The 25128-nt window shown below is 46.9% G+C and overlaps 1 protein-coding gene across 2 annotated transcripts in view; it reads left to right on the top strand.

Moving 5' to 3' along the window:
- LOC147689342 (ubiquitin-conjugating enzyme E2 E1-like) overlaps nucleotides 1–24508 on the top strand; it is a 400187-nt gene extending 375679 nt beyond the window's left edge. For both annotated transcript variants that reach the window (XM_086942148.1, XM_086942149.1), the window contains exons 5-6: nucleotides 17211–17358; nucleotides 23627–24508. In XM_086942148.1, the coding sequence (XP_086798274.1) occupies nucleotides 17211–17358; nucleotides 23627–23724 (246 nt within the window). In that variant the 3' untranslated portion in view covers nucleotides 23725–24508. The remainder of the gene's footprint in view (nucleotides 1–17210; nucleotides 17359–23626) is intronic.
- Nucleotides 24509–25128: the final 620 nt, after the last annotated feature.

The following is a 25128-nucleotide window of genomic DNA, read 5'->3' as shown; positions in this document are numbered from 1 at the left end:
TACTCCAACACTGGTCGCATGCAAAGACTTTAACCTCACTGCTGGTGCTCACCTTAGACATCCTGCGCCGGCTGGTGTCTGTGGGGCTCAGCGCCCCCAGCTCTGCCGTCCACCTTGAGACGGGTGAGTTTACCGGTCACTGTGGAGGGTCGGAGAGCGCAAGGAGCACTTGACTAGCCAAGTCTGGTGCCTCTGCCGCAGGCAGAGGTGGTATCCAGAAGCTAGCTCTTCAGACAAGGGTGTCGCAACGAGAGTATAGCTCAGCGGCCTGAACGCCTGCTGCAGAGATATGTGTGTGCTCAAGCTCACAACTTTGCATCCTGCAGGGCTCAGTTGGTGTCTCCTGTTTGGGTCTGAAGTCGCTCTGTTATTTTCCCTCTGCTTCTCTGTCGGTTCTCACTGACAACTTAGAAAGTAGCCAGGAAAATAAAAAAAACAGATTGTTATAGCAAATTCGTCATCAAAATATACACCAGTAACAACGCTTGCTTTTGCGTTGAAATGGGTTCCAGTGAGGGTGCTTGGGGTATCTGGGCACCACCTCCCAGCAAGGTGGGGCCTTCAGCCGATGCGGCTGTAAGTGGGGAGGTAGGGTTTCCTGTTACCAGTGTCGGACCATTGATTCGTGGACTGTAATGCAAGTCACGGAATAAAGAGGCGGGGCTGCCAGACATGGGCCATTGCTGCTCCTCTGTGACCAAAAAAGACATAGGGCCAGATGTAGCAAGCGAAACCGCGATTGCAAACGCTGAAATTCGCAGAATATCAGCATTTGCAATCGCAATTTAGCTGAGTGCTATGTAGGTAGGCAAATACCTACTTGCAAAATAAGGAATCGCAAAATTTGCGATTCCTCATTTTGCACAAGCATTTAGAAAATCGCAATTTGCGATTCCCTAAATGCTATGCTAGTAGGCTTCGCAAATTGCGATAATGCATTAAGGAATTGCAAATTACCACCAACTTCAAGTTGGTGGTAAGTTGCGATTTCCTTTAAAAAAGCACTTTTTTGCTTTTTTAAAGTGCCATGTGGCACACATACATGCCCTTAGGGCATGTATGTGCACGGCATGTATGTGCGTGGCATGTATGTGCGCCACATATGCACAATTCGGGGGTGCAACATGGTGTCCTTTTGGATCCCTGGCACCCTTGAAATTGCGCACGCAATTCCCATTCATTCCTAAGGGCCTCTTGGTCCATAGGAATGAATGGGAAGCCATGTCTTATTGCGAGTCGCAAATAAGGAATGTGTAGGAATCGCAAACATGATTGCGATTCCTACCTACATGGCATTTTGCGTGTCTTTATTAGCGATTCCCTAAAAATCGCTATTAAGGACTCGTTGAACTGCTTTTACCTACATCTGGCCCTAGTTGCCTAACTCGTTGACAGGAGCTGTCACTCGCACCCGAATAACCAGCAAGTTGGATGATAGGAACATCCTCTACGCTGGGATCACCAGGCAACTCCCTAGAAGACTGCAAACCACCCAGAACATGGCAGCCACTCATCCTCAACCTCCCACACAGAACTCGAATCACACCACACCTGGGGGAACTCCGCTGGCTCACGATACAGGCACTCGATTCAAACTCCTCAAACATACAAAGCCACCTCCCTGAACTATCACTTCTCCTTCAACTAAACATCCAGACACCTCCACTCCGCAGGACGCCTTCTTGCACACATCCCACACTGAACCAGATCAGGGGGACCGGTGTTCCCTTACATTGCTCTTAAAGTGTGGAACGGCCTTCCACTCCACGTCAGAGCCCCCTTCACTCTTCTTGATTTTCTGCGAGATGACGAAGACTGGGCTTTTGAATTAACCAACCGGCCCGAGGCAGGGTCAGGCACACACTCCTGCTCAGAGCCAGGATACCCTCGCAGGTGATAGTGCGCTTAACAAATACACATAGCATAAGCTGGAAAATAGAGATTGCCAGCAGTAAGGGTCAGGAGCAAAAAAATCACAGTAACTCGGAATTATTTGTTAGCAGCCAAGGAAAAATGTAAGAGTTATTCCCCCCAAACGACAAGTTAAAGTGATTAAAGGAGATTATAGCAAATTAATTTCAACATTAATTATAAAGGTACTGTCTCCTGAAGCCAGGGATGGCGAACACGTGTTTCAGCTTATATGCCTTGAACGGAAAGCCCTATTATTTTAATGAGTTCATGGAAGTGTGCGCTCTCTCTTCGGTGAACATAAGATTGTGGTTTAGTTCTAAAGAGCAGCAAAAGATGAGTGTGTGAAATGCAGAGGGTAATAGGAACACAGTGACACGTGCCCCATATTTTAACCACGTGTACAGGGACATCAACATGTTGTCAAACCACGAAAGAGCTCGGATAATCTACTCCATAGACCGTGAAGGGGGGAGGTGAACGATCATACTGCCTGTTAGGGTCCTAAGAAAGAGATACTTCACTCTGAGCAGCTGAGAACGATAGCGCATAGAAGCTACATTAGAGTGCAACGAGGGAAGTGTACAGAGAAGAAATATGGAAGTATGGGGAATAGAGCTAAGCTTTTGTGAAACTAATTTTTGAAGTAACTTTACACTTTCTGAAAATGATCAGGTCTGTACCTGGGTGTATATTTGCTCGATCCAAAAGCTTTGGGGGTCCCCCAAATAGACGAATTAGTAATTTTAAGTAAACATGTGGGAGAATGCTAGATTCAGGAATGTCCTTTAGGGGAGGGTGACGGTGTGCCAATAGGAACACCTGACATAGGGGACAGCTAGAGGCCGACAGGTCACAGGAGGGCACCCCGGAAGTAGAGGAGAAGTGGCCAGACGTCGCCTTGAGTGCCACCAACCACCCCAGACCCACGTCTCCAGAAGCCCTAGGGTCTATTGAGGCATCCACCGACACTGGGTACGGTTCGAACTACGACGCCCAGAGGAGAGACTCGCCCTTTCTGTCACCGGGGTAAAGCATCACAGTTTGAGAGTTTTCATATTTTGTTTTCCTAAGATCTAGACCATCTATATGTACACTTCTTGAAAGGAGGGGGGCCGAGGGTAGGGGCGGGGTAGCATTACCAGACATTCCTGAGGGACAGGTCAGACAAAGAGAGATGGTTGTGGCCCAGAGAGAATCCTTTAAGATCTAAATCGAAGGAGATCTAGGTAGACAGGTTGTGAAGATGAGCGTTGGGACCAAAATATAATTTATTTTGAACGACTGAGAAAAACGTCAACTCTAAAATGTATTTGAGTTTAGAATACTTTATTGAGATGAAATATGAAGTAGAACATAAGTATACATTATAGCGTCTGTGGCTTCACTGCAGCACCGGAAGCGGAAACCCGTGAATGGAACACTTATGACGTCACAGGTCCTGCAATGATTTGCCCGGGTACGTGGGGAGGAAAGACAATCACTGTAGCACCGGAAACAGAATCGTGGGAATAGAACACCTATGACATCACAGACCCAGCATTGTGATGTCTCGAGGCCCAGGGTATGTCCAGATGGGAGGCCTTCACTGCAGCACCGGAAGCAAAACCCCGGGAATGGAATGGAACACTTATGACATCAGACACTGCATTGTGATGTCTCGAGTCTGTAGCGTTTGATCTAACGATATATATGCAAATAGCGCGCTCGTGCTAATAATCACAGGAGCCGGCAATTTGGTTGTACACGCGGCTCCGACTGCCGAGCCGAGGCCACGCCCTTTATTTTATACCCGCGAGCGTCTGACGTCACGCGTCAGCGCTCGCCCTTCCCGACAGCGTGGGTAGGCTGGAATGCCACCTCGCGCATCGGAACACTACATTCCTTCCAACCTTTATTAAACAATAAAATTTATCAAAGCATAGTAGACAATCATACGATGGATCTGTTACCAGTCTGCCAGCCTCAGTTCTTTATGGTTACACCAGATAGTCGGCCAGCTGAGAAGATGGTGCTGGGTTCCATCGCAGGCCATATCTGGACTGTCCGCCTCTGGACAGGGCCACCTCCGGGGACCTGCGCTCGGGGGTGTTGTGCTCCCCCCGGGAGGAGGGAGAGTTGGGCAGGTCAACCCTGGGAGTGGCAGGCAGGGATTGGGTGTTACGGTCCATCAGATCTTCCTCGTCCTCCGGGCACTGATCTGCTTCCTGGTCTTCGCGCTGTCGACTCGGGTGCAGTCCTTCCGGTTCAGGTCCGGGGCATGGAGGTGCTCCGGGGTACGCTTTCTTGAAGAATGATAAGTCTCTGGTGACAGTTTCAGCTCCTCTCTGGGCGGTCACCATCGTGCCGGTCCGGCGGGTGACAGTCCATCGTCTGTGTTCGAAGGGAAGCCTGAACTTGCTTCCTGGATATCAATCTTTGACATAAACTTGATCTTGCAATTGGATATTCGACTCTTTGGCTCCTCTCCACCTGCTGGCTTGATCATTTGAGCGACGCCTGTTGGCTAGGGTCTTCTCATCGCTGGCATACGCCGGGATTCAGGTTGGGTGGTGTGGGAGCGTGTCGCTCACTGCTCGGCCCATGGTTGCCGTTCCTGGAGCTGCTTCCGTGGTGAAGTGAGGGGTCATCCTGTACTCTCTCAAGAAGCTGTAAATCGCTCTCTCCAGTGGAGATCCATCCGCCAAGGCAATGCGTATTGATTTATTGAGGGTGCGCATGAACCTTTCCACTTCCTCATTTGCTTGGGGCCAGTGTGGGGTGATCTTGCGATGATGAATTCCCCACCCTTTTAGATATTCTGCAAACTCTTGCCCCTGGAAGGGGGGGGTCCATTGTCCGTTTTGACCACCTCAAATATGCAGTGTGTGGCGATGGGTTTCTCAAACTTGGCGATCACTTCAGTGGCTGTCTGGCTTCCCACTATTTCCACCTCCGGGTACTTGGTAAAATCATCGAGGATGACTAGGGCGTAGCGTCCATCCGGGAGGTGCCCAAAATCCGCACTCACGCACTCCCACGGTCTCTGGGGATTTTCTTCAGTCGCCACTGGGTGAGGGCGATCCGCCTGCCCCGCCGCTTGGCACCAGTTGCAGGTACTCACCGTTTGCTCAACCATGGCATTCATTCCGGGGAACCAGACTTTGGCTCTGTCTGCTTTTGGTTTTCACCATTCCCTGGTGTCCTCGGTGCGCTAGGTCTACTGCCTGCTGGGTGAGGCTGGTCGGCATCACTAATCTGGGGCCTCGTTGAAGACATCCTTGGCTGTCGACGGACAGTTCTCCCTTGACCTCAGGATGGATTCCAGTGTCATTCTGGCTTGGGGCGTCCTCCTGCTCAAAGACTCTTGGATAGCCCTCCAATCTCCTGACTTGACTGCATCCGCAACTATCTGAAGGCATTCGTCTCCTTTTGAGGCTTTGATGATGGCGGCTAGGCTCATGGGAAGAGGTCGTGATCTTTTGGTCACCAAACGAACGTATTCTTCTGTGTCCTCCTTGGTGGCTTTTCGCGGGTGCCTGGACAGATAGTCTGCCGGATTTGTGGATCCCGGTTTGTATTCCACTCGGTAGTCGTATCCTTGCAGCTGGATTATCCATTTCTCGATTCTGGGTGGAGGTTTTGATGCCGACCCTTGGAAGAAAGGTATGAGTGGCTTGTGGTCAGTTGCCACTGTGAAATGGTGGCCATACACATATACATGGAAATGTCTGCAGGCCCAATGAAAGGCGATGGCCTCTCGCTCAATTTGCGAGTATCTTTGCTCTGTTTCGGTTAGGGATCGGCTGGCGTAGGCGATGGGCGCCCACTCGCCGTTGTTCTGAAGTTGAGCTAATACCGCTCCCAGACCATAGGGGCTAGTGCCCACAGCCACGTTGGTGGGCTTCGCAGGTTCAAAGTACGACAAGGTGGTGTCCGCCGACAGGGCTGCTTTCGTTGCTCGGATGGCTTGCTCTTGTTCGGGGCCCCACTGCCATGTGGTCGCAGACTTTGTCAATTCTCTGAGAGGCTTGGTAAGGTTGGAGAGGTCAGGGATGAAACGTCCGCAGAAATTTACCATGCCCAAGAAGCTTCTTGCTTCTGAAATGTTTGTTGGGGTAGGGGCCTCTTGAACGTCTTTCACTTTGTCCGGGTCCGGGGCCACTCCTTGATCTGAGAACGTGTATCCAAAGAAATTAATTTTGTTCTGTAGGAATTGGCACTTTTCCCGGTGCAGAGTAAGGCCTGACTCCTTGATTCTCTTGAGGACTCCCCTCAGCCTCTGGTGGTGTTCTTCAATTGTTGACGCGTAGATCAGCAGATCATCGCTCACGTTTAGCACGCCGGGGAGCCCGCTGAGGACTTCTCTAATGGTGTTCTGGAATACCTCGGCTGCACTTCAGATGCCGAAATTCAGGCGCCAATACCGTCTGAGGCCTACATGTGTAGAGAAGGTGGTTAGGTCCCTCGAGTCTGGATGGAGTGGCAGCTGGTGATAGCCTGATTGGAGGCCCATCTTTGAGAACCACCTTGCCCCATTCAATTCCCCTAAGATATCATCGATGGTGGGCGTTAGGTGTCGTCCCCTTTTTACGGTGGCGTTGGGGAGGCGCATATCCACACAGATGCGGACCTGTCCGGGCTGTTTCGGCTTCCTGGCAATCATCTGATGTTGTCTGGAAAAGCGCTGGGATGCCCAAGGGTAACTGCGCGCTATATAAAATTTTTAATAATAATAACGATCGGGGACACCCATGGGGTTGGTCCGCTGACTTTCTCTATGATGCCTTGTTTTTCTAGAGCCTCTAGCTCCTCTTCGACCTTCTGCCTCAGATGGAATGCGATTCGCCTGTGCCTCAGCGCTACTGGTTGTACAGATGGATCGATGTGTAAGGACACTTCTTTCCCTTTCAAACACCCAATTTCTTTGAACACCTCGCCGAACTCCTCCATGATGGTATCCAATTCTTCATCTAGTACTGCCATGGCAAACGATATCAGTTTCAACTCTTCGGCTGATTGCCTGCTCAGCAGCATGCCGCTGCCTTCCTCTGTGACATAGATAGTGGTGCCTATCTTCGTCTCCCCGTGTTGCAGCTCTTTCTTAAAGCATCCGATAAGTGGGATGGGCGTCTTTCGGCCATACGCAAATACTCTGATCTTCACCTCTCGTAGCGGAGGCTTAGTGCGTAGCTGGTGGTAGATGTTGGCGGCCATCAGCTCAATGGACGCCCCTGTATCAATGGTCGCTTTTACCTCCTGTTTGTCTCACCTTGGGCCTCACCACGTTCACCTTCTCTGCCACGTGGGCTTGCTCCGTCTTGATGGGACGGTGTAGGGCTGCTTCCATATGTGAGGCCCTCGCCTGCGACAGCTCCTTCGAACGGCCTAATGTGAGGATGTCCGCCAGGGGCTTGCCGTTTTCTTGGAGGATGGTGACTCGGAGTTTGGATGAGTAGCACCCTTGGATGATCTGTCCTCGGATCTCTTCCTGCTCGACACGGAACCCACATGTGCTAGCTAGCTCCTTCAGTCGGCCATGCAACGCATCTAGAGACTCTTCGGCCTCCTGCTTGGCTTGGCGAAAGATAAATCTTTCGTAGTCTTTGTTTGCCATAGGTTCAAAGTGGATATTTAGAGCTGTCAGTAGCGTGAGGTATGTTTTTGGCGCTGCTTCTGTGAGGGTTTTATATATGCGGTGGATATCTTTGCATCCCAGGTGGAGTAGTAGTGCTCTGCGCCTTTCTCTGGATATGCCTGCCCCCTCGAAATATATTTGAAGGCGATCGGTCCAATCTCTCCAGCGCGGGGCAAGGGATCAACGATGAACGGCTCAAGGGCGGGGATCGACGCCATTTTGGCATGTGCTCAGTGTGCTGCGTAGGCCTCGTTCTACCCTTTCCTCCTTGGCAGTCGTGACTCCAAGCGACGCCCTGTGTCTTCTCCCTCGGGCACTCTACTTCCCTCACCGAGGGTGTTCAGCCAGAGTGTTCCATCCCCGTTAAATGGGCCCTGGTGCTGCAATCAGGCATGGGACCGCTACCTGGCCCAGGACGTCAAAGAAGGTGCCATGACGCGCCTCTCCCGCCCTTGGGCTGGTGTGGGGTAATGTCTCAGGGGCCCCAAGGGAAGGAATCACACCTCCGTCCTCAGGCACAGCAGCAGCGACCTCCTTTGGGCCTTCCTGATAGCTCCTGCACGCTTTGAGCACACCATCTAGCAGCAGAACACTCCGCACAGCAGTGGGCAGGTATCAGCCCTGGTGAGTTCATAAACACTCCCTCATCGCCTGTGTAGCGTTTGGTCTAACGCTATATATGCAAATAGCGCGCTCGCGCTAATAATCACAAGTGCCGGCAACTTGGTTGTACATGCGGCTCCGACTGCCGCGCCGAGGCCATGCCCTTTATTTTATACCCGCGAGCGTCTGACGTCACGCGTCAGCGCTCTCCCTTCCCGACAGCGTGGATAGGCTGGAATGCCACCTCGCGCGTCGGAACACTACAGAGTCCAGGAGCCGCGCACGTGCAGAGGGGAGGCCTTCACTGCAGCACCAGAAGCGAAACCCCTGGAATGGAACACTTATGACATCACTGACCCTGAATTGTGATTGTCTCGACGACGAGTAGGGAGGCCGTCACTGCAGCAGACAGGAAAGGAGTTGGAGCGTAATATCTGGTAGCTTGGGGGAGGGGGAGCTCCTTTACAAGTTCATGGCTGGATCATGTTATGTGATAATAGATGGATGTCGTCAAGAAATCGGATCCTAATCCCCCTTTAAACATGGAGAGCGTGGTATCGCCCACAGTGGTGTCGTCTGATGACATGCTGAAATGGCCCTTTGTGACTCGCCCTTGCTATAAAAGGCTGGTAACCTGGGGGCTGCAGCATTGTACACAAGGATGCCGGACCGGAGGGACCACTGCTGTGCACTGCAGCTGGAGACACTAGGAAGATGGAAGCTGCATTGGGCAGGCTCCAAAAAATAATTGGAGGTAGCGGTGCAATGGGAGAAGGTGAGTAAATGAACCAAACGAAAACTGAACTGGAAACCAAACCGAAAACTGACTTTAAATCCTCATTTACCTTCATGTTAACGTCTTCACCCCCATTTAAACCATTCTTAACCCCGCCAATGCAATTCTTCCATTCTCAACCGAATTATTCTCCTTTTTGAATCCATTCCCTTTCTCTCCTCTTTACTCCCCTCCACTTCCCACTCCGCTTCCCTTATTCTCACCCTTCTCTGATCTCCAGCCCAGTCCCTTCCCCTTTCTTCCCGTCCAACCCCACACATTCATCTAACCCTCACCCCACCTCTTCCATTTCTTTCCTTTTTACCTCATTTCCCCTTCCTTCTTCACACCTTTTTCTGCCCTCATTCTGCCGCTCCTTTTCTCTAACACATTTGCTCCTTTCCATTTCCATTACCTCCTCTTGTAACCTTTCCCTGACCTCTCCTGTTTCCTTCTCCATCTCTTCCATGCCCAACGCTTGTCCATTCCCCCTCTTTCGAACGCCATTCCTTCCTTCACTTCCCTTTTCTTCTGTACCCAAACCCTCCCTAGCCTACCACATGCACCATTTCCTTCCCCTTCCCCTTCTTTCACCCCCACGAGTCTCTTCCTCTCATGAACTTATTTCTTCCATCCCTCCTTTCGTTCACTTCTTATACCTCCCCACCCTTTCCCTGCAGTTTCCCTTCCATTTTAGTGCCAGCTCTATCCTCCAACCTTCTTTTCTTCTTCGCTTTCCATGCAACACCTTCCTCCCCTTTCCCCACCTCCCTTTCCATTGCATACCTTCCGTTATTTTCACTTTTCTCCTTAACTTCCCCATTTCCCCACCCTGGTCATTTGCTTCCTCGCTCCTCACACTCCTCTAATGACCGAGTGAACTTGAATGACCTTCTTGGATGTCTCAGGACAAGGGCCAGGCAGCACTTGTACCATTGTAGCAAGCACCAGTCTCTGCTTTGAAAGTATAGTGCACAGCCTGCTATGTTAGTGTTATGTAGGACACAGTGCAATGACAAGTGGAGGCTTGCTGCCAAGAGCTTTGCCTCTTGAGGTTGAACAACACAACATTGCCTTGAACAACTTCATTTGGGGGTAGAGGTGCTGGGGAGGGGACGACAATCGGTGCATTTCTCACTTGGACTTTGTTAAATCTATCCCTCGATGACAAAATGGGCTTAGGAAGGTAAGGTAATGTGCAATTAATATGGCACTCATAAATCACAGTAGGAGTTCACAAAGTAGAGCGGTAGGCATAGAATATCTCTTTATTCATGTTTGAAGTGTGTGTGAGATTTGGATGCCCGAAGGGCAGACGATCGTAGGCTCTCAACTCCCGAGTTTATTTCATGTCCACTAGGGGCGCCCTTTTACAGGTAATGAACTCTCAACTCAGTGTGCCGTAAGTGAAGGTGACGGATTCGCTGACGTAGCTTATGGTATCAAAATCCTATTACGGTTTTCATTTCTCGGTTAGAGGAAAGAGGTAGAGAACATTGCCAGAATGTCTTCTCCTTACATTTTCAGAGGGAGAGAGGAATCGCCATTCACTTAAGAAGGAGTGAGGACTCGTCCGAATGGTTGACTCCCTTAAAGCGCTATAGTTTATAATGCGTAAAAGTATTCACCACCCGGAATGTGTGAAAGTAACTCGTTTCTCCAGCATAGGATCTTTCATAGAGACACATGCTTAAATCATGCCCCGTTTGGCACCTGTAGGGCTTTGTAGTCCTCTTGGGTCACTCGTAACTTCATGTGGCGAAACCAAACCTGAAAGAAATCTCTGATGTACCTGGCCAGGAGATTGGGATACGTTTAGAGTCAATAGCAGGAACACATTTAATGAATGAATGAGTGTATTTCTAGAGTGCAACATCTGCCCCCATTAAGGCATCCCAACACTAAGTGAGCAGAAGGGCCCAGGAGCAAAAGCTTAAACACCCCAAGTGCTAGGTTTTCAGTTCTTCTGTTGGAACACGTGGCCTTTGAACCTTCGGAAAGAACAGATCATGGTGCGGTCTAAGAAAGCTGTGAAATCCTGGCTTTATCTATATTGGCGCCTGTCTTAGCTGTGGAAATCGCCAGCCTAAAAGTTCTCTCCGTTATCTTCGGAAGTAAGGTAGCGTTGTAATCCCCACTCTCCCCTTCTTACCTCAACAAATCAAGGTACAGTCTAACCCAGCAGGTCTTAATCTTTTCACCTCTCTGGGACCCCCACTGCATCCCTACCGGAATCCGGGGACCCTCACTGAGTCATTACCCTGAACCAGTCTAAGCCATTTCTAAAGTTTGAACCACAAAACAAGAACACAAACACAGAAGCAAGTATACATTAAACACCTTCACAAATGATGACATTTAATTCAATTCACAAAGAAATATTAAAAAATCGAATTTTTTATTTTAATGGAAAAGTTAAAGATTTTCTAAATTAAGTTTTTGATTTTAAAAGGCAAACCAAAATGTAGACTCTAGTGTCATCTTTTTTGCTTCTAATGTGTCCTCTTTATTTGTGCTCCAACTTAGGCCACTCATTGTCCATATTATTGGGTATGCAGCGGGGCAGCTCCCACAAATGCAGATAAGCATACCAACTTCATTTTTAGCCTCCCAATTTCAAATGCCTGAACATTCACAGAAAGTTTTAACATTTTCTATTTGTGCTTCTTTTATTCTGATATACTTTATTAATCTGCTATTTAAATTTCCAATCAGACACGGACCCACTAAGTATAAGTTGCGGTCTCACTGGAGTCCACGCACCACAGGTTAAGAACCTCTGATCTAACCCATGGACTTCCAATGTTATATAATTTGTGGTAATAATGCTCGCCTCAGTAAAACTAATTTTAACTTCAATTGCATTAGCCTGCTGAGTTATATAATTTTTGTACACCGATGGGACATGAAATTTATGAGAACTTGCTTGGCTCCAAGGTCCTGATTTGAGAGGCAGTAATTATGCGGCCATAGACAAACCTGTCCCACCAACCTGCAACTTTGTACATCATCCAGTAAACATGGTTATTTTGTTACATGCCACCAGAGGGCACCAAACTCTTCCACAAGCACATTTAGATCAGACTTTTTGTAGGAATCGGCTTAGAAGCACAACTTTATTGTTTGAAAGTACAAACAGGTCGTCATTATAGTTTTTTATTTAACTTTTCTTAAGTGGTACTAAATTGTAATAAATGCACAGGAGGGGCGACTAGCGATGGGCTGCGCAGAACTGAGCAACGCTTTTTGATTCTCTGCTCTAAACATAATATTGCGCTATCTGCAAACTGTATTGGTACCATAAAAAAGCTTAACAACTGGCTTTTAGTCTGCCATCACTTAACATAACTTACCAATTGTTGGCTTCCACATCACTCTCGTTTCCCTGCTTCTGATTGGTCAGTGCCTCCTGCTCCTTCCTGCTTCCTCCAAGCACGGTGCATGGACTTAGTACAGCTTCCTGTCTGCAGGCAGTATCTTTCCACTGGCTGCATGCCCCTGCAGAAACTTTTTTTTTTTTAGTTTTGGACATGCACTCTAAAAGAGTGCATGTCTGGAGTCTGTCCCAGCCCCTCCCTTGTTTTGCTGGACTCTCCCCCTCCCTCGCGCCACCAACTTCCCCCACCTGCCTGCCACTGTCCCTTGTATTACTGCTACCCTACCTCCTCCCCCCCACATCTCCCACTTGTTGCTGTCCACTCCCAATTTTGCCGCTCTTACCCTCCTCCCCCACACATCTTTCGTGTTTCTTTGTTTTATTTATTTTTTGGCTGTTTTTTATATAGTGCAAACTTGACCTAAGATATTTAAGAGCTTAACACGAGCACCAGTTACATTACACAAGGACACATTCATTTGTTAGGTAGGAAGAGATTCATTGAGCTTCCACACATCCGCCTAACCCCCCCCCCCCCTTTCTGTTGCTGTTCCCACTCTCCTCTCGCCGTGCCTCCCTCCTGTGGCTTAGATCCCCTTTCGCTTGGTTTAAAAAAAGCACTATGGCAGGTCAATAGTGGCCACGTCATGGCACTTTTTAGGTCAAGCCTAGCAGCACACATGTTCTGCGAGGCATGCAGTAGTCAAGTATGCTATGGAAGCCTCGCCTTCTCTCTGCCCATATTTTTGATTGGCTGGTGGAATTGTCCTTGGTAAATGCTGGCTTCTGATTGAAAACAATGCTTGTTAGTCCCTCCTTGTTACCGCTCTGTCAGCATTTGTTACCTCCCATGAGGACTGGATCTTATACTTGTGGCGTTACATGGTCTTCTTCATAAGTCAGAATTTTTATTTGTAGCGCAGTCCGCTTTCACTTTAGCGACGGTGCTTGTTTATTTAATAAATTTGCCACGTGGGCCGAAATTGAGAGCTTCTACTCACTAATCTAAAAAGCATTTGCAATGCAATAGATCGCGCATTTACGCAAGTTTGAGCTATTTACATTGCAAATAACAATGCCTTTTATTTTTGTTTTGTTTTAAAAACATAAATAAAAGGCATTGTCATTTACAATGCCAATAGCTTAAACTCACGTAAATGCAAGACCTATTGCATTGCAAATGCTTGTTTTTTTGCTTGACTTTAAGCCATGTTGCTTGTGGTTAACACTGCTGTGCAACATGTCTATAAAATAAATTGACCAAACCAATAGCTCTCGCATAAGCGAAACCAATTGGCTTATTAATGCTTGTTTTCTCTTGGCCTGTAATCGTGCTTGAAAGGGTGGCTTTTGCAGGAGGTGGGGTGGGAGCGATATGTCTTATTCATTAGCCATTGCTGCAACTAGGTACAAAATTACCTGTGAATTCACAATACAAAATTCTCTGAATAATACATGCTGGTTAGGATTGCGAGTTATGTGAAGAGAACATCCATTTACCTGGCATCTTTGCTATCGTAATGGATCTGCAGACGGCACTTCCTGTTACCCTGTTGATGTCACTTCCTGTTTCGCAAAATTAAGCACAGCCGTAGTATTCAAAGCATTTACCAAAATGTTTGCATGAAGTGAGATAACTGAACCCCACATTTCACAATTAGTTCACTTTTTGCATTCAGTTCACACCCAAGCCTAGGTCCCCTTATGATTTACTAAAGTTTCTGAATCCTGTTTATCCTGTTTTCTCCATTTAGTAAAGCAAGTCACCCCTCGATCAAGGCGCAAGCAGGAGGAGCTGCGAGTACTCAGGTGCTCACTGGAAACCACTGTTGTAGCTGCAGTGAGACCCAGTGAAAGCTCCGAATATGACCAATAAAAGGCGGCGTCAGGTTGGGGGTCATGCACGTTGTCCATTGGCACTCGTATATTGTGCTGTAGAATGCAGGGGTCATCTCCCTTTTCTTTACATGACTTAGCATAAGTGGATGTGAGAAAGTGGATTATTAGTTGTGGTGGTCGAGAGGCCTCTCCAAGTAATAATATCACTGTTCTGTATCAGGTCCAGTTAGGCTACTTCAATTTAAACCGTAGCTCAGCCCTGGATAGCTGCGGCACAAAGCAACCAGGCTTAAATCAAAGGAAACAAGTGTAAAGTATATACCAAGACCGTCAATAAGTAAAAAAGACAACAAAATAAAAATCCACTCTAATTTTTAAATAATTGTATATACTTTATATCTTTAAATAAACACCAAAACAACAAAAATCTGATGTGGTGAACTGGAGTTAACATTTTTCGAAAGTTTCTTAAATCCCATTTCACTCTCAGTGCAATAGTCTGAGTCTCGGTGCCAAAGTCCGTTTTAGGCTGACCGCGACAGAGCTCCAGTCGGATGCACGTACTGGGTTAGTCCTGGTCAAGCTTGTACCTTTGTACTTAGAAACAGTTTTTTTGTTCATGCAACTCCCAAACCAGCAACACTTTCCAGCGGGTGAAATCTGATGTCGGCAGCCCAGGAGGGTGTCGACAGGGTGCTGAGGAGCGATTGTGTGGTATCCCCTGGTTCTTTGTCAAAAACTGTTATCTGAGCTCCTTAGTTGCAGTTCTTTCCAGGGAAAGATTATATTCCAGCTGTAACCTGCGGGGCCAGGACCTTCATGGTGGCTAGAAATTGAACTCCCAGAATACACCAGTGTGTGGCTCAGCGCAGGTCCAGTTGTAACTAGTCAGGTGTGTTACAGAAGATGCAGGTTTCCTTTGGCTTTTGAGTTCCTGGTACTTCACAGGAGGCTAGCCTACTCTCTCTTAAAGCCCACTCTCTATCCTTGGCACACGTGGAGCTGGTTGAGACGTGGGGGTCTCTCTCCATGAAGTCAACATTAGGAGCAATCCTCTTTCTGAAGTCCTGTTGTATCAGCAGGTGCAGTCCTTATTTGGTGCAGCCTTCTGTCCGAGGTCCACATGTGCGGATGTCCTTCTATTCTTCACAGGTCCAGCAGTGTCCTGAAGAGTGTATTTTTTTGCCAGTCTCGAGTTTGTGGGTTTGGAGGACTCTCTAACCAATAACAGCAAAGTTCCCATAGCCATCCCTTCCCACTCTTCCATCACTTCCTGGGGTATTGGCACTAAACAATCTCCTAGTACACCTCTGCTCAAATCCATGTCAGAATCTTTCTTCCCTGGGTCAGTTATGGTCACATCCCTGAGTTGTAGCTAATCTAATGAAGAAATCGCCCTGGAAAACCAGTTCTGCAACCAGTTTTTCTCTTTCTTTTTCTGGGTGAGATGCCAACCTGTCTAGCTTGCCCTCTCCTCACAGGTAAAGTGTGACTCGAATTTGCCTGTGGCATGTGGGTGCCCATTTGAAGCTGGTCTATATGTGGGTACAACCCCCTTACCATCCTGTTAGAAGAAGCCACACCTCCTCCTCCTACCACCATGCCCTTGGTTCTTCTTTCCTGAGAGTAATTCTCACATCCACGCACGCGGGCAGCATACTGTCTTGGGTGACCGCAGCTGGATTTAATCAGAAATGGCTACTGGAAACTAGCCAGGAATGTGGTGACTTCTAAATCCACCTGTACATTAATAGTTGCCTTTCATCAGACTTTGGCAATATTTCAGAATGGATCTAAATATTAATTTGATACCTTGAAGTATGATTTTGGTGTTCCCCGACTTTTAAGCGCCAGTATATGTAAAACATAAAACCAACATGTCCTGCTTTTTAATAATATGCACCATGCTTTGTGGGCATGTAAGGCCTACCTTAGGGGAGACTTATAAATATCAAAAGGAAGGTTTAGGCTTTGCTAATGGGTTATTTTGCCACGTCGAATTTGCAGTTTAAAAGCTGCCCAGCTAGGCTGCAATGGAAGGCCTAGAGTCATGTTTTCACTTTGTCACTTTAGTGGTCGCACAATAAGTGCTGCAGTCCTTTAGTGACATATAACTAACAGTCCCCCGATTACATGGAAGTGCCATATACTAGAGATTTATAGGCAAGTTAAATATGCCAATCCGAGATTAGCCAGTTGTACATACACTTTGAGGGGTCAGAGCACTGGGCCTGATCAGCAGGGCCCAGTGCACTTCAGAGTCTAAAAACCCGCAGCATTAGTCCAAAGCCAGAGAGGTTTTGCGGCGTGAATCTTTCTGGATTCACTATGCTGTGCATTATTCCGGCATCTAGTGTTTGGGTCTGGAATTGTAGTATTTTTTTCATTTTTTTATTTTCTTGTGGCCCAGGTGGGCGTTTATGTCGACGTGCTTCCTTCGGAAGCTCCCACCTTTGGTCGCCATCTTAAGATTCTTTTTTCCGCCGTTGGGCCTGGATCATTGCCGAAGAGTTCCAGAGTTTTGGAAGAGGAATCAAGCAAAATCGAAGATATCAGTCCAAAGCCAGAGTGGTTATCATACAAAAAGGCAATTCCTTATAGTTGACTCTTAATCTGTTTTAATTTCAGCTTGTCAGAGAGTCGGAGCTTGGTGAAATTGGTCTCTGATTGATGCACATCTTTGAGAGATGTTGATCTTTTGCTGAAAGACCGGTTTAAAGTGACGCTGACATAATAAAGGTGTTCTAAGGCCACTGCAGTATGGCAATCAAATAACCTTGTAGCAGGCTACTTATACGGCGAATTTACAGCGTGCATACACATGCCAAGTGGAGACTTGCTTTCTCTCCACGGTAGAGCCTTATATTACTTTGTGCCATGTTTCTTGGATCCAATACAGTTGAAAAGTTAATATTTGAACACTTAATTCTATAATTAAATTAAGGGCTGTAGTACGTGGCATATAAGTAATCAATAGAAGTGTATTCTTCCTGTTTAATATCACAAAATACTTGTTTTTAGTTGTGGAAGCTGATGCAATGAAGCCGGTTCTCCCAGCCTCCTTGGTCACGCTGTCCTTTTGTCACCAGGTCACGTTCCGGACGCGGATCTACCACTGTAACATCAACAGCCAGGGGGTGATCTGTCTGGACATCCTGAAGGACAACTGGAGCCCGGCCCTGACCATCTCCAAGGTGCTGCTGTCCATCTGCTCGCTGCTCACAGACTGCAACCCAGGTGAGGGGCAATCCTGTGCCTGGCCAGTGTGTCTCATACATTCCGCCAGTGTGGTGTGGTGAATGGTTGAGCGTTTGCATGACTATTTGACTGTCGAGCAAGGAAATCTGAGACTAAATCCCGGCTCCCCTACTTAAACAAGCTGTGTGACCGTGAGCACATTAAATAATGCTAAGCACAGAGCAAAACATAAACACCAAGAATGTTGATCGATTTAACACCAAGTATTAAGCCCCATCTAATAAGATGAACTGGGTGATGGGTCAGCCTTTCGGAATGGGTTCTTTTGCAGCATCCACCTTTATCAGCCCACATTGCGAGTGGAAGGTGAGGATTGAGGAATGGCTGGTGTTAGGTGAAGTGTAGTGTCTGCTTACTGCTGTAACCGGGGCGTTGTTATGCATATTAACTCTCATCGGGGCAACTCCTATTTAAAGGATGCACACTTACGAAGAAAGTTAGAGAGGCATTTTTATTGTACGCTTACAAAGAGTATAGGGTTTAGAAGACAAATTGCAGAACAGTTAGAGAGGGAGTCGCACATTATAGGAAAAAAATGCTTGATCTTGATTGCCCAATCGTTGCTTCCCAAAAATTAATCCCTGTATTTAATTCCACCTGGTCTTATCGCTAAGGGTCTGCAATACTTGCATAATTACGCAGTGTTCCACATAATTACGCGGAGTGCATCTTTCACTCAGAAAATTATCCTAATAGTGCATTTGTGTAAAAATTCATCTCAAATTTCGAGTGATTTCCAGTTGCTCACCTTCAAAATACTGGCACTTGTGTTCAGATTTGTAGATTTGCATCAAAAAATTAGCCAAATGATCCGATATAGTAAAAAATCTACCTGAAATGTTTTGTGACGATCCATGTACTGCCGTTCGCATTCAAACAACTGCTGCGAGTTTGGATTTGTAGTTTTGCACTCAAGAATTACCCGAATGGTTAGCGGAAGTAAAACACTGCCCGAGACATGTTTGGTGATGACCCACATTAAACAGCAGATCATCCTTTACAAACTCAAATTGGCACTAACTTTAGTTTATAAGAAGTATGTTAACACAGGGACACCCCCTGAACAGCCGGTGCTTCAGCACTAACATTTTGCCTTTAGTAAGCACGAATCTGTAGTGGATGGATTCCTCTAGTTCTTGTGCCATCTGCTGGTCAGTGCAGTGGATGCAGGCGGGGATTCTTCCAGGCGACTGAGCACAGGCTCCCATCCAGTCTGCCAATATTGCCGTGGTCCATCCGGCTGGAGGAATGTGTAAAAGGAACATTATACGCCGTTCGGATTACGATGCTCTGTTTCTGCCAGGCTTTCCGACATGGAAAGCCTGTCGGAAAGCAAGTTTGGAGACCCCTAGCAGGGCCCCCTTCAACCAGCACCCTACGGTTGGTGGCTGAGGGTGCACCTATGGTGCCGCCCTGATAATCACGATTCAGAAAAGGGGGTGGTGATGGACAGAGTATCTGAATTAAGCAGAACACTCGTACCCAGTCAACAGATCAGGGCTTGATCCATCACCGTTTTTTAAGCTCACTGCACCATCCCAGCTCAGAACCTGGCTACATGCAAATTAGTCTGTCCCTGGCCGAGTGCATCATGGGAACAGGGCAGACCAAACTACCAAGCCAATTCTTTTACTGGAAAGGAAACAAGCTTTCGGGGACTGGTTTCTGGCATTACAGCCGTCTTCGGCCCGGCTTGCTTGAATCCTGATGGTGCAGTGAGCAAGGGACTCATGTCTGAGCATACCCTTCCACGCTTATGGTGGACAAAACGATTCAGAAAAGGGGGTGGTGATGGACAGAGTATCTGAATTAAGCAGAACACTCGTACCCAGTCAACAGATCAGGGCTTGATCCATCACCATTTTTTTAGCTCACTGCACCATCCCAGCTCAGAACCTGGCTACATGCAAATTAGTCTGTCCCTGGCCCAGTGCATCATGGGAACAGGGCAGACCAAACTACCAAGCCAATTCTTTTACTGGAAAGGAAACAAGCTTCCGGGGACCCGTTTCTGGCATTCCAGCCGTCTTCGGCCCGGCTTGCTTGAATCCTGATGGTGCAGTGAGCAAGGGACTCATGTCTGAGCATACCTTTCCACGCTTATGGTGGACAAAACGATTCAGAAAAGGGGGTGGTGATGGACAGAGTATCTGAATTAAGCAGAACACTCGTACCCAGTCAACAGATCAGGGCTTGATCCATCACCGTTTTTTAGCTCACTGCACCATCCCAGCTCAGAACCTGGCTACATGCAAATTAGTCTGTCCCTGGCCCAGTGCATCATGGGAACAGGGCAGACCAAACTACCAAGCCAATTCTTTTACTGGAAAGGAAACAAGCTTCCGGGGACCGGTTTCTGGCATTACAGCCGTCTTCGGCCTGGCTTGCTTGAATCCTGATGGTGCAGTGAGCAAGGGACTCATGTCTGAGCATACCCTTCCACGCTTATGGTGGACAAAACGATTCAGAAAAGGGGGTGGTGATGGACCGAGTATCTGAATTAAGCAGAACACTCGTACCCAGTCAACAGATCAGGGCTTGATCCATCACCGTTTTTTAGCTCACTGCACCATCCCAGCTCAGAACCTGGCTACATGCAAATTAGTCTGTCCCTGGCCCAGTGCATCATGGGAACAGGGCAGACCAAACTACCAAGCCAATTCTTTTACTGGAAAGGAAACAAGCTTCCGGGGACCGGTTTCTGGCATTACAGCCGTCTTCGGCCCGGCTTGCTTGAATCCTGATGGTGCAGTGAGCAAGGGACTCATGTCTGAGCATACCCTTCCATGCTTATGGTGGACAAAACGATTCAGAAAAGGGGGTGGTGATGGACAGAGTATCCTGATAATCACCGCACCATGTGGCAGGAACTTTGAGGTGCCTGCCACGGGGTGCAGGGATAAACACAACCTCCCATTTACTATAGGAGTTTGTACTACGGCTGCACCACATGCCCCCATAGGGAAATGTGAGTATGTGGTCTCATCGTAATTAGGCGGTCAGGACCACTGCCCGGAGATCATTCAACCTGTATCCGCAATTGTGGCGTCCACCCGCCGACCTAATAAGCCCCTTTATTCTTTACTTTTCTTTAATAAAGATGATTTCACAGCAGCAGGCATCAAGAACACAGACGTTCCCATTCCTAATCGTATTTGCCACCAACAAAATTCGATGAACAGCTCCACTTCATGTGATGACAAATAAAAGGAATTTGTACTTGTAAAGCGCACTTATACCCCAACCGGGGTTTCCTGGCGCTGTACCCATACCGCTGTGGAACCCTTCCTGGCTTTTCCCTGTGAAATGTCCACTCCTGGGCACCCCCAAGGTGAAGCAGGCATCCCAGCGCTGTTGGGGCCGTTGTGGAGATTAAGCAAGCTTTTGCCCAGAGTTGCAGAGTGGGACTCCATGATTGGAATAGGCACCGAGGCGAGAATTATCAGGTCCGAGGAAATTGAGCCCAAGGCCCGCCGAGGCGGGGAATTGAACACTGGTCCCGGGCCAGACCACTGCATCAGGCTCTTCCGCTCTAACCATTGAGCCACACTTCTCCACACATTTGACTGCCAACGTTTCGATGAGGCCTCTGCAGGGAAGGGTATTCATGTCTAACTTCGTCTAGGCAGATACGAGGCTGCCCTCTGCTGACATTTCTTCAAATATTGCCAGCTTTCAATTGAGGCGTCACTTTAACATTCCTGGTTCAGAAAATGGCTGTCGGGTCCTGTGGCCCCAGCACAAATCCGCTGGTCACCCCTCTAAAATCTAATGTTGGTGATTGCATGGCCATCTCGACCCTGACCGTAACCTCAGGCCTGTCTACCATAATAAACTGTAGAGGAGTAGAGCTTGGCGGTGCAACTCCTGCAAACCTTATTTAAATATTTCAATTTGCTTTCATTTTTTGTGCTTTATTTAAAGTATCAGAGAAAGTGTAAAAGTCATTGTGCATGAACTCAGGTTTGCGGTAACAAGCAAACAGGTCTTGCTTGGTATGTGATGTGCACAGATTACCGCCATGTCTGTTGAAATTCACTTAGTGCATGTAACCGCTCTCTCCAAAAAACACAGTATAGATTCTGGCTGAATGTAGATGTTTATAAGGTTTTATAATGAGCAACCTGACACCATTCATTATGCTCTTTCTTTAGAACCCAGTGCTGTATTGTCCACGCCCATGCACAAGACCTTTTATGTGCGTTCATTGGTTAGGCTTTACTTTTTGCAGTGTAACACTTAAGAGTCACATGTTATGTCTAGCCTTGCCACATAATTATTACCGATTTCCATACAATTCAGTTCATTGTGCTACTTGTTTTCTTTCTAGAGAATGAGGGGCTGATTTATATCTGGGATGTATATATGCTTTTTTGCTACAGCGACGGAGCGTACATACCTCCTAGATAAAGGTTTACCTGCCCGATTTTGATGCATGCTGACCTTAAATATAGCTATGGCTGCGACTGCTCCATTACCGCTATAGCCAAACTTCTCGAGAGCCCAACAGAGTAATGCCCATAGGAGAAATCAGGATGGGCGGACATATAGCCATTATTTTATTGTCTATCACTGCCAGGCAAACCGTGGTGGAAAAGGACAGTAAAGTAGTAATAATAATGGCCTCCTCGCCCTTGGAGACGACTCACAGGACCAGAGTGGCTTATATTTTCAAAAAGAACATCCTGTTTCCTGATTTTTCATTCTGAAAATACAAAAAAGAAAAGTGTTTGGTGCAGGGCTGTCATCATGCTGGCGCAGCCCTGCGCCAGACAGCGAAATGCATTGGCAAGAAATAACTACCTGCTTGGCGGTCATTTATAAATGGGGTGGGCGCGTCCCTCCACCTGGGGAAAGTAGTAATTTATTCCATCCCCCTTGCCGGAACGACGGGCGCCTTCCGCTTATACATAAATTGGCCCCCAAGTCATCTACTTGTCATTCTTGCTCTCACGTAATGCAAGAATAGATTCAAGGTGTTAGTTCATGAGACTGCACATTAAACGCACTTGACATGGTCATGTAATATTTTATGTAGATGGGTAAGATAAACTGATATCTGCCAGATAGTAGCATGCACTGGACCATAACACCACTAAACCAACAAATCAATGTAACCTAGAAATGCACCCTCTGTAGACACCACCCCACAAGAGTGAACTTACCAATAGCTGCTCTCATTTTTAATGTTCCACTGGTTTAACCCCTTCGATGCTGGTGACAAAGCCAGCTCGTCATGGGCGTTACCTGTGCTGCGTGCATGACGAGCTGGCTTTGTCACGTAACCCGCGAATTTCGAATCTTCAGCGCGCAGCTGGAAAACCCGCTAGCGCGCATGCGGTTAAATGTGAAAGTTGTTTACCCATGATTATGTGCACGTTTTTCAGGCCCTCCAGCTCTGATTCTGAAAGAGGCTGCAAAACAGATGGGCTAGTGATACCCCTAGGGAGGAGTGACAGAGTGCGCTATACAAATACAAATGCTGATTGATTGGCTGACTGAGTGTCATTACATCAAAGTAAGTCACTTAACCGTAGCACTGGGTTGGCACTAGTATCCACTATAAATGATCATGGTACCTTTATCCACACTCCGCATGAGGTTAAGTTAACGAGGACGTCTTATATGGTCTCCTAAATAGACTGGAAAAAATCAGTAGATGACATTAGCCCCTCAGATTCTGTCCACAGCTGTGCTCTTTTATGCCAGTCGTTTTGTAAAAAAAAACATTTAAAGCTATTCGGAGTCCAACCACCAGATGGCAGCAGTATGCAAAACATGGGATTTTGTAAAAGAGGCCCAGCAGTTAAACCAGTGTTATAGGCAAGCGACTTACTTAAAGCACTCAACTGCACATATTAAACAGTGCGTTTAAAGTAAAATTAAGTTATGCAAACTTGTTCTACATCATGCCACTGCCGCATCCCAGGGTGTGGCATTATGCTGCTGCCACTTACCCTAACAAAGCCTCTCCCACACAGATCCTGTCTGCCGAGTCTGGTGGCTTCCTGGACTAATGTGTCAACTGTAGGAGGGCTGTGTTTGACCTCATGGTCATAGGTTCAAATCCCGGCAGTTCCACTCAGCCTTTCATCCTCCTGAGGTCGATAAAATGAGTATCATTGAGTTGGGTAACAATAAACATGTTATTCAGCACCAAGAGGCCCTTCTGGGTAAATGTGTGCTTTACAAAGACACATATATGTTATGAAATTGATGTTTTTTCTCCTGTTTTCTCCCATTACAGCGGACCCGCTGGTTGGAAGCATCGCCACCCAGTACACGACCAACAGAGCGGAGCATGACCGAATGGCCAGGCAGTGGACCAAGAGATATGCCACATAGACAGGGATTCCCTCCAGATGAGGTGTTCTGTGTCTGTGATAGAAAGAGCTGCTTATAAATTGGATTGGGCGGGGGAGGGGATAAAATGAGGCGTGAGGAACGGTGGGAGGGAAAAGGGTATTTCTATAACAGATTTTATTCAGTCTTTTTATTTCTCAAGATTTTGTTGTTGTAACTTAAGGTATCTTACTACGAAGAGAGTTAGAACCCGTCATAGCTTTTGTTTTAAAGCCATTTGTTCTGAAACTTTTCACGGGTGCAAAACATGTAAAGTTCATAGGGGCACGGAGAGCTTATTATTTTTCGCTTTTGATTAGTTTACCTGGAATGTGTGAAAACAGACTTTGCATAGGTTCTTTTTGTACAGTGACATTTGATTTTGGCAGTCGTATAAATCTTTCCAAGGAATACAAGTACTGGGTTTTGTAAAAAAATAAATAGTAAAAATGAATAAAAAAGAAAAACTTTTTTTTGTTGGTTCCTTGGAAAGGGAGTATTGCTATTTAACAGATGTATTTTAGAGGCTGCCCTCCCACGTGACCCGACCGGAGTAGTTGTATGTAGAATAAGATAGGTAAGGTTTCCTTTATTATATTTGCCAATCAACTTTATTATAAAAAAGATTACATTTTTTATCAGAGATGCGTGGGGAGCATGTAGTAAAATACCTTGAGCTGTATAACTGTAAAGTTGTGGATAGGAGTCTCAAATTGGTTATATGTTGTAGGTACTTAAGCCTGCATTTGTTACTGTGCTAATAAAAAATATTTAAAATCACCCAAAAGTTTTTTTTCATTGATTTTTTTATTCGTTAAATGTTTTTCCATTTTTTTTCTCCAGGATGTTATTTGGATTTAAAATAAATTACATTCAAGAAACAAAGCCTCCTGGTCTTTTTATAAATACCGTTTCAGTAGTAGCTTTCGCCAGCACAGTGCTTGTGAAAATTCTTGTATAATAAAAAATAATCTTAAAGCGGCTTAATACCTGCCCACTACTTATCATTGGCTGGCTCCCATGTGACTGTCACCTTACTTACCAATTTTATGGCTACGGCGAGGCTCCCACCTAACTTTACTTACCATTGGATGGCTACAACGTGGTTCCCATGTCACTTTCCTCGATGGTCAACACCTCGTCCTTGCCAAGATTGTCATGCCATGGAGCCTGGACCAAGTACTGCTTCCGGTGGCCTGTCCCCTATCACTGCAGGCTCCTGTGCAGGTACTTTTTTTTATTAACCAACGGCATACATTGAAGGCATTCACTATGCACGTCTCCTCTGTATGACTCCTAGGGCGGTGATGTTTCCAGGAACACACTTCGCAAGCGGAGCATGAGCCAAACAGCCACACCATTCTTCGATGTTACAAAATTAGTTTCTGAACAACAAAATAGTAATTG

This window comes from Lissotriton vulgaris, chromosome 10, assembly GCF_964263255.1.
Source record: "Lissotriton vulgaris chromosome 10, aLisVul1.2, whole genome shotgun sequence".
NCBI lineage: Eukaryota > Metazoa > Chordata > Amphibia > Caudata > Salamandridae > Lissotriton > Lissotriton vulgaris.
The sequence above is the reverse complement of the archived record's forward strand: the minus strand, read 5'-3'. Positions and strand labels throughout refer to the sequence as shown.